The 10142-nt window shown below is 28.0% G+C and overlaps 2 protein-coding genes across 2 annotated transcripts; both read left to right on the forward strand.

Moving 5' to 3' along the window:
- The first annotated feature begins 1240 nt into the window (after nt 1-1240).
- Nucleotides 1241-3081, forward strand: LOC119668935 (zinc finger protein OZF-like). Its single transcript, XM_038078621.1, has 2 exons — nt 1241-1880; nt 1937-3081. Exons 1-2 carry the CDS (start codon nt 1386-1388, stop codon nt 3029-3031), a joined length of 1590 nt encoding a protein of 529 aa, XP_037934549.1. The 5' UTR covers nt 1241-1385; the 3' UTR covers nt 3032-3081.
- Nucleotides 3082-5474: 2393 nt separating this feature from the next.
- Nucleotides 5475-6466, forward strand: LOC119666271 (C-type lectin 37Da-like). The gene is made up of 3 exons (XM_038075554.1): nt 5475-5505; nt 5956-6029; nt 6107-6466. Exons 1-3 carry the CDS (start codon nt 5475-5477, stop codon nt 6464-6466), a joined length of 465 nt encoding a protein of 154 aa, XP_037931482.1.
- Nucleotides 6467-10142: the final 3676 nt, after the last annotated feature.

Below are 10142 nucleotides of genomic sequence, written 5' to 3' on the forward strand. Positions count from 1 at the left end.
TAAACAGGATTATTATAAAGCTTGACTAAGTTTAGAATAAGAAAATAACTAAAGAACAACGCTAAAGCATATACGATTTTCACTATTGAGAACTTGATTACTGTATAAGGGAATTAATAACTTGAGGCTGTGGTTATATTGCATACGAATTTAGTTTTGCGTACTCGTACAAACAAATCAAATATTTGTAATCATATGTTAGTGGTTAAAGTTGCTGAGAAATATTCACACGACATGTCTCGCGCGAATTTTTGATTAAAGAAAATTTTGAAATTTTGTTAGCTGAATATAACAAATTGTAGTGTCTTCCAATTTTGCAATGGCATATAACATGCATATTGTTGCGTAGTTATTGTTCCTTATCATTTTACACGCTAACAAATGGGCGTATATTAAATCAATTATATTATTAAATCAATTGTATAATATAATTATTTTTTATTAACTAATGTTTCATTTCAGACATAAGCACTAATTTTTTTTCAGAGTTGTAAAAAACAGCATTAAGTCTGGTTGAAACATATGGACATCACTTTAAAATGTTGATTTTGTTAAATGCTTATTTTTGACATATGTTTTTTGTTGAGCACTTGTTTGTTTTTTTCAGAGTAACAATAATGCTCTTAAAATCTTCAAAATCAGGTTCTACACGCAAAAATTTTTAGGTTTAAGTTTTATTGCAGTCAAATTTAAGAATTAGTCTATTATGAATGTTCAATGGAAATATGTTCCAAAACTCTAGTTATCCATTAAAATCATATAAGCATTTCGGTTACTAATATATTCAAATACATAGATAAATAAATTAATTTAAATATATAAGATAAAAATGTTAACCATTGCCCTTCTAATATTTACTTCGTTTTCTTTTATATAAATTAATTAATTTTTAGTTAAGCATTTGAAATATTTGAGTAGTAATGCCAATTTGTTTCAACCAAACTTTTCTGTTTTTTACAATTCTGAAGAAAAAATTACGGCTGATAAAATATAAAATTGGTAACAATAAAAAGTGGTTGATTTATATAAAAGAAAACAAAATGAATATTAGAAGGGCAATAATTAGCATTTTTATTTATTTATTTAATAATTTAATTAATTAATTTTTTTATTAAATATAAAATACTCATATGATATTAACGGATGACTTAATTTTGCGATATATTACTTATTTTGAATATTTTATGTCATCTATTTTTTTTTTTTTGCTTTAAAGAACCCTTTTTTATGTCAAGTAAAAAGTAAACAGAGAAAATACTAATATTGGAAATGAGCATCTGTTGTTGTTTTAAATTTATTTAATATTATTATGTTTTTTATTTTGTTCTATACTACATACAATACGAAATAAATGAAAATAATAGAATAAATATACCTATAGCAAAATGATGGAGACGGAGATATGTCGTGCCTGCTGTAATCAGAGCGACTCTCTCAAGTCACTTTACCAGTCGGAAGTATTTAATGAAGATAAGGAATTAACCCTTGGTGAAGTACTTTCTTACTGCACAAACATTGAATTTACTCCAATAGAAGATAAGAAGCATATTCTACCAGGCTACGTATGTGCTTCCTGCGAGGAAATCATAATTGCAATTTTTAATTTCCGGCAATTGGTATTAAGATCGGATCAAATTTTGCGCAGTGGTCTGGTAATGTACGATGTTGAACTGTGCAAAGATAGTAACGATGAAGAAACGGTTGAATCTGTGAATATATATGTATCTGAGAATTCAACAGATTCCTGCCAATCCAATGCATCTACAATACTACACGAAGATAGTGCTAAGAATAGTCCTAGCGTTACGCAAAGTACTAATTTGAGGAACAAGACTCACACTAATGATACAAAATCGTACAAAACTGAGGTTGAATGTAAGGTTTGTAGATTATTATTTATTTTTAATTTTATATAATGTTTCCTAAATTATTTTAGTCATGCCAAAGTGTATATGATAATTACGATTTATATAATGAGCATGTTACCAAATGTATCGGTTTAACTGCAATAAATGAAAATAACGATGAGAATCAAAAAGCTTCTATACATAATTTAAATAAATTGTCAAATTGCCAAAAACTTAATAACAATAATGTTTTTGAGTGCTGTAAATGTAGTGAAGTATTTACATCAGCAATGAATCTAAGAAAGCATATTTTAATTCATTGCGATATGATGACTTACTTCTGTCATATATGCAAAAAATCGTATAAAAGTATTCGTACGTTGCGCACACATATGTATTCACATACGGAAGAAAAGCCTTTTCAATGTGATATATGCGGCAAAGTTTTAACACAAAAACATATTTTGGTAACTCATATGCTGACACACACTGGGGAAAAGCCACATCATTGCAATTTTTGCGGGCAACAGTTTCGCGATAAAAGAACACTGCTGGTACATAAGCGTGGTAAACATAGCAACATTAGACCTTACAAATGTTCCAATTGTAAAAAATCATTTGCCACTTCAACTCAATTAAAAGTGCATGCCAAGATTCATTTCGATGGTCTTTTATTTTCATGTGCCTTATGTGATAAATCTTATCGGCAATCTCGTTCACTGCGGTTGCATATGCTGGGACATGCTGGTGAGCGGCCAGTTCAACCAAAAAATTTTACTTGCAATATTTGTGGTAAAAACTATCAACAATTATTTTCATTGCAAACTCATATGAAAACGCATACAGGTGAAAAGCCTTTCAAATGCGAAACCTGTGGCAAATCGATGATACGAAAATCTGATTATAAAAAACACATTCTTTCTCACAGCAATAACAAACCACACGTATGTGATATATGTGGCAAATCATTTCGGTATTCCAGCAATCTAAACGTTCATAAACAATATCACAAAGCCAAGAAATATAAATGTGAGTACTGTGAAATAAGTTATTATACCACTCATTCCTTGAAGCGCCACATAAGGAGCAGACATGCTGAACAAACTGATAATGAAAATAAATTAACTCTGTCGAACGAAGAGGAACGCACAAATCTGAATTGCAATTTAGTACAAATATATTAAATATTTCATTTATAAGTTAAAGTTAACGTTAAGATTTATTTGCAATAACATATAATTATACAAACAATTTAGTAAAACAATTTATAAATTAAAATTAATATTTTGTACATATGATTAAATTTAAACTTGAAATACCTGTGAGTAATATTTAATTCATTCAATACTATTAATACTAGTGAGATTCTTGTAAATGTTAAATGTATCTTATAACATAACATATAATAACTCCTTCCTTAACATTTTTTAATGTATGCTTATGGTATGCTCTGGTATGAGTAGACAATTGTGTTAAAGGAATGTAAGATATTTGCTTTAATAATTTGTTAAGGTTTTAAAAGCATTGAGCAAAAAATGTTTTAATTCTTTGACATTTAAAAAATTTTAATTGATATTATTATAAAAATATCTGCTCAGTTAAAAAAAAGAATGCTCTCAATTTTTGGGACATATACGTAGGTTTTACGCACACGGTTTTTGTCAAACCTTGAACATTTGTTAAAACGAATAAAATAACTAAGTTTAATGTATTGTTAAATATTTATTTCGAAATAATCCTATAGTCATTGAGGTACTTGTATATTTTTATTTTGTCTTATGTAAGTTGAAGGATTTAATTTACTTATTTATTATTTATTTTTTACGGGTGTTTTCTCATAATTTGCTTTTTACCTTTGTGAAAGGATATTGATATATTTCATATTTATTTTTACAACATATTTTGTTAGTGAGTTGACGTAATTATATACCCATAATTTTAGTATATGGATTTTATGTATTATATGCTTAGAAATAAACCATCTCTTGTTTAATTGCAAGTTTACGTTTATAAGTCCCTAGGTGATAGTAAATTTTTATTTAAAATTAAGTTTCAATGAATTCATCTTTTCTGATACATATCTTTGTAACATTTCAAGAACACCTTTCTATCTATTTATGAACCAGTTCTTCAAAAATCGATTTTCATTTTGGTTTAGTATCAAATAAATTTTACTTTGAATCCAAATTTTTTATTTACATATGTTTTTATACTAAAAAAAACTTAGTTTAAATTTGTTTGTAAAATCAATGAATTGTGATTAAAATTAAATTTAATATTAAGTAAAAAATTAGACCTTTCGGATAATATGTATTTGAAAAAGACTAAAATTATTACTAAGAAAAAATTGATTTGTTTATGAAAATCTCTTGAATTTTCGTTTAAATTTCTAACTTGATAAAAATAATTTAAATTTCGTTAAATATGCGTGAACTGTAATTTTCCAAATTTAATCTGTAATTGTTTCTAAACTTCATATACCTGATAGCCCGTGCAAATTTGCTGAACAGATTAGACAGCAGATTGTGCTACAATAACTATGCCATATATACGATGTTATGACGTTAAGTTCATTAAACATTTTTAATGCATTCAATCTGCGTACGTTTATTCCTTTCATTTCTTTAAACCACTGAATAAATCAAAACAGACACATTTCATCAAATTACTACTATAAACTACAGAATACAACCATGAAGCACAGACAATTGCTATTTTTTGAGGAACGTTTCTTCTGACCGAACTTTGCGATGCAAAAAAGGAAGTATACTGGGGTCAAAAATGTTATAGAAAAAATATTCTTTAGCAAGTTTTTCCCGTTTTCCCCGGTATGCTCGAGGTAGTTATGCTCCGATATTTGTAAGGTATTCTTTGATTTATTTGGTAACGTTTATGGATTGTCTTGAACTCTTAGGGCCATGTTACGCAGGCGATCAAATAGTCGTCAATCATCACATTTATTGTTGCTTTCAATTTGTTGATCGTCGATTAGGGTGCGTAATAGCACCCTAACTGCGCCATGTCATATGAAAAGTTGCATTACTAACGACATCTTACATATAGTCTATATCGAAACATAAGTTATTCGGCTTAATAATCGTTAATATGAAATTAATACTAGTATTCTGTTGCAATAAATTATTTTTCAACATCTATTACCATTTAAAACTGACAGTTAAGATATCCCATTTAATATATAGAGCCCAGAGCATGCAATAAAATAATGATTAAACATTCCCGATTTTTAACAATTAAATCAAACAATATATTTTTAATGTAACGCCACTGTGTTAAACCAAAAAGTATTAATTAATTAATGTAAATAATTTTAAAATAAGTTAAATTTAAAGTTAGTTAATAAATTTATAAAATAAATATAATGATTATTATATGAGTATCTTAATTGAATTCTTTTTACCATCTCGCTTTTTGTAAAATTTATTATGCAAAATAAATTATTCTATAATAAATTGAAACAAATTTTTTAATCTGACGATATTCGAAACTAACTCATTTTGGTCACTAAAATTTTCTATTTTCTTAGATCTGCATTAGTTGTACACGTTTTACACATAGGAAAGCAATTCATAAAAGTGGTTTCAAGTATCCGAGCCCAAAGTGTGACTTATGGCTCAAAATGTTATCGGCCATTTGAAAAGTATTAGATTTTGAATAGTTAAGTTGCTATAAATACAGTTCCCACTTTCATTTAAAATAAATAATCGGTAAGAGTTCATTTCAATCCATTGGAGACTGTCTTAAATACGAGCTTTTAAATGTTTTTGCTAAGATTTTTCGCTATTTGCTTACTAACTCAGTGTTTGTTTGCAAAATTTATTGTTTATAAATCGTTTGGAGGTAAATATATTTACACACATAAATATATGATATAACATTTTCAGGTCCTTTTATTGAGTAAGATATTATCTTCGTGATTTTGATATAATTTTTTACTGATGGTTCAGATGATCAACGAGAAAAGACTATTAATTAGCTGATTTTGACAGAATCATCTGAAGTCTGCTTTTAGTTCTAGAAATAACGATAATTAATTTAAACAATAATTATAAAATTTTCAAAATGAAATAATTGAAGTTTGAAATTTCAGATTTATTTAAGTGTAATGGAAATACTTTCAAGAAAATAGGATCCAATTATTATTATATTGAAACTATTAAGAAGGTGAGATTTAATAATGATTTATAACTTTCAATAATATCGTATAAAAAATAAATAACATTGAAATTATAAATTTTAAGGAGAATTGGTTTGAAGCTGCCGCGAGCTGTCGAAGACTCAATGCAAATTTGGCATCAATTGAAACCGAAGAGGAATATGAGGCTCTTATAGATTATCTAAAAGAAAAAGAATATGGTGACTGGTTTTGGCTGTCTGGCAACGACTTGGGAAATGAAGGGGACTATGTTTGGCTAGGTACAGGCCAACCTATGACATATAGAAAATGGTACGAGGGCCAACCAGATAATACTGCTGAATTGGAGCACTGCATCCATATATGGGGTATAAATGGAGAATATGGTTTAAATGATGCTAAGTGTTCCGAGAAAGAACTCTATATTTGTGAAGCTGATGAAAAGGATATGTTCACATATGCTTAGGTTTGAAATATAGTAAGAAGTTTAATATAATTTAAAAGTAATTGATAAATTCAATATATCAAATTTATATAATTTCTTTAGGATAATTTTTTGAAATAAATTAACAGCAAGAGTTAATGTATTTAGGACTAATACTAATATTTTGAGTTTAATAATTAAAAAATAGGAATTTATCATAAAAAATGGGCTTTTTATTTTCTTAATATATTCCCTTCTTTGATTTTTACTCTTAGGTATACATTTGTACTATTAATCATAGCATTTTTTATTCTGCAAGATACACCTCTTATATGAGGTTTGTTAACGCAATAACAACTTTTTGTGGTCTATGTAGTTGACATGATTCTCATCCCCCGGGTACGCCTATTTAATTCGGATTTTAGTAAAGACAATTATTTGGTGTAACTTTTTATTAAACTATAAGCCAATATAGCCAGAGTTACTAATTTTTGGAAGTTGAGGTGGGATGTGTTTATATGACAATTACCAATTGTATAATTTGTGTGATTAGTGTAAAAATTGCACGAACCAGTTGGCCCTAGATATAAAAAATTATCAAGTTTAAACTTCAATGTCTTAAGAAATAAGTTATATCGATATGTGGTTTAGTGGAAAAAGTTACTCAAAATAGTAGAGTCTACAATGTTGTTAAATCGGTGAGCCCAGTCAAGCGGAATCACACCACGTAGTTTGTTTTTGAGTTGCAGGACGAATAAATAGACATTAGCTGACAAATCAGTAATATAAATTAGAGGAGAGATTATTTCAATAGTTTGAGTACTTAAGTAGGTGGGTTAACGTCTTACGACGTTCTGGTTTGGCGAGTTTTTTAATCTCTCAGAACAGTTTTGGCAAAGAATTTTTGAGGTGAGTTAAAATCATAATTAACCGTTCTACGTTGCTCTATTCACTATTGTCATTAACAAAAACAGAAAAAAGCAATTTTTCAAAGTGTGTTATATTTTATTTATAAGTGATATTGGTATATACCGGTAATTAATTTCGGCGGCCAAGGAATTAAAATATATTTATTACATGTTTTATGTAATTATATTATATACAATTAAACAATAACTGGCATAAACCTTTTACCTTCTTGCTATGTATTATTTTGATACTATGGCGATTTTATTTCATAGGAGTAATTGCATATGGTAATCCTAAAATATTGCCTAACCAATATGATATAGTAATATGCATTGTGTTACTATTGTGATCAGTGAGTGTTTTGTCACATCCTTCACATAAATTAAACATCGATTTAAACACATTAAACTTTATGTTGAATTTTACAATGAATGATTAAAACATGGCTCTTTCTCATATATGGACAGATTATTCTAGTTATGGTTAGTTATGTTGAAAAATGGATATAGTTGTTTTATAAAATGCTAGTTCCGAAATAAGATTTTTTAAGATATAGAATATCACTCTTGTTAACAGATGCTACTTTCGGTTAAACAGGCAACTGAGAAATAAACTTCTCTCTTCATAAACAAATACTGCGCATTACAAGGGTCTTTTCGCACATGTCTCTATTCAATAGGGATGAGAAGGCATTAGGTGCATTCTAGATAAAAATTAGTTGGAAGACCTATAGTCCATCTACAGTAAAAGGACAAGGTTATTAAAGATATACCAAGTAATATTAAGTGGCGACACTAAGCCATTGACCGGAAGAAGCCTGAGGAAGTTTATTGGACGCGGCCATGGATGACTTACATCTGTAATGGTTTACTACAATAAGTATTCGTTGAGAAAGTTAGAACCAGGTTTAGAAGAAGTTAGTTGGGGATGTAACCAAGAAGGGATTATAAGGTGTTAATCTCCCTCTCAAGCCAAAATTACTTTTTCATGTAAATAGAGCGTCTATGAGGCACTAGGCGGTTTACCATAGTGCGGCAAATGAAAACAAATTTTAATGACTAGTGCCTTTTTTTAATTATTTTTCTTTGTTGTAATTTCTTAAGAAGAAACGTTGAAAAATTATTATGTAAGATTTGCGAAAATAATTTATAAATAAATCAATTTAATTCGGGAATATTTTAGTCAATATTTATTGAGCAGATAAGAAATCTGATGAATACCTGAACAAATTTGAATATCTCTTATACACATTACAATAAATGCTATGAACTCATAAGTTTATTATAAAAATAATAATTATAATTATAATAACATTGATTCTTTTAATTCAAAGTACAGATAATGGATAAAATTTAGAAAAAGTTAAAGTTATTGAAATTTGTTTAATCATTGACCTAATAATGTAATTTGGGGTCTTATGCTCCTCCTAGGAATTAAAGGATTAAATATATACAGTGACGAACAAAATTATTGACACAGCAAGCAAATTGAACTTTAGCACTATTTTTATGCTGTTAATGATGCGATTTTTAATAAACAAAAAATTTTTTTAGATAAAATTTTTAATTTGCTTTTAAATTCATTTTATTTCATTTTATTTTCTCTTATATTTAATTTTTTAAAATTAAAAAACCAAAAATAAAATTAAATTTGGCTGAACAAAATTATTCGCACAGCTAACGTAAAAATTAAAAAAGAAATTTCGATAATAATTAATATTTTTATTTAATAATAATATTAATAATATTATTTTCTTTTTAATAATAGCTACTATTTGTTTTGAAATCGAAGATATCAATTTTTGTGTGGTTTTTGGTTCAAAATTTTGCCACTCTTTAACAGTGCCACCTTGAGTTCTGCTTTTGTTGTTATAATAGGTTTCTTTGGACGTCTATCCAAGCTCTTCTATTTAATAATAGGTACTATTTGTTCTGAAATCGAAGAAATCAATTTTTGTTTGGTTTTTGGTCAAAAATTTTGCCACTCTTCAACAGTGACACCTTGAGTTCTGCCTTTGTTGTTATAATGGGTTTCTTTGGACGTCTATCCAATTCTATATTTGCACAACTCGTATTATTATGTTGCGTTCACGCAAATTTCAATTTACTTTACCTCAATTTACTCGAGTTCGCACACGGCCTAAGTACAATACCAGCAATTAGAACTTAAACTTATGACACCTACCTTGTTAAATGACGAAGACTAGATACTTTTTTATAATTCTTACATTATAACCTTATTGTATGTATCTAACATTTGCGTGAAGAATTGATATTATTGGTTTTAGTTGTGCTAGTAAAAAAAGAATAATGCGAAGAATATATTATTAAAAATATTATATTTTAACAATTTTTTTAATTATAAGAATATATTTAGTACTAAAAAATCACAGCAATGAAGTGTTTATTTTAGTACCCAAAACACACATGTCCCTTTAAAAGTATTAAAATCCTACAGGATCGACAGCGAAACTGATCATTGAGCGGGAGCTACTCTACACAACAGTAAAAATGTTTGGAAACAAACACAATTTCCATTCCAATAGCAGCTCAAGCTCAAGTTTGCAAGCGAAGAGAAGTTAAAATGAATATTTCTGAAAAAAATAAAAAACTAAAAACAATTTGTATTTGCAAACGCAAACACAAACACAAACAAGACGAACACTCCAATCAGAAAGCGAATTCATTTTCGAAAATGAACGCAAGCAATTGCACCGAACTAAGCAGAATATTGTAAGTGGATTTCAGTTTCAAATGAGAATTCGTGCGCGTTGGTTGTGTGGAAATCGATGTGCTTAGAAGAGACGGCA

Source organism: Teleopsis dalmanni, chromosome 1 (assembly GCF_002237135.1).
Source record: "Teleopsis dalmanni isolate 2A chromosome 1, ASM223713v2, whole genome shotgun sequence".
Lineage (NCBI taxonomy): Eukaryota > Metazoa > Arthropoda > Insecta > Diptera > Diopsidae > Teleopsis > Teleopsis dalmanni.

Coding starts and splice junctions, on each gene's coding strand:
- LOC119668935 (XM_038078621.1), top strand. CDS start 1,386: ATGATGGAGACGGAGATATGTCGTGCCTGCTGTAATCAGAGCGACTCT. Junction 1,881..1,936: donor AAACTGAGGTTGAATGTAAG/GTTTGTAGATTA, acceptor AAATTATTTTAG/TCATGCCAAAGTGTATATGA.
- LOC119666271 (XM_038075554.1), top strand. CDS start 5,475: ATGGCTCAAAATGTTATCGGCCATTTGAAAA. Junction 5,506..5,955: donor TGTTATCGGCCATTTGAAAA/GTATTAGATTTT, acceptor TTGAAATTTCAG/ATTTATTTAAGTGTAATGGA. Junction 6,030..6,106: donor ATATTGAAACTATTAAGAAG/GTGAGATTTAAT, acceptor ATAAATTTTAAG/GAGAATTGGTTTGAAGCTGC.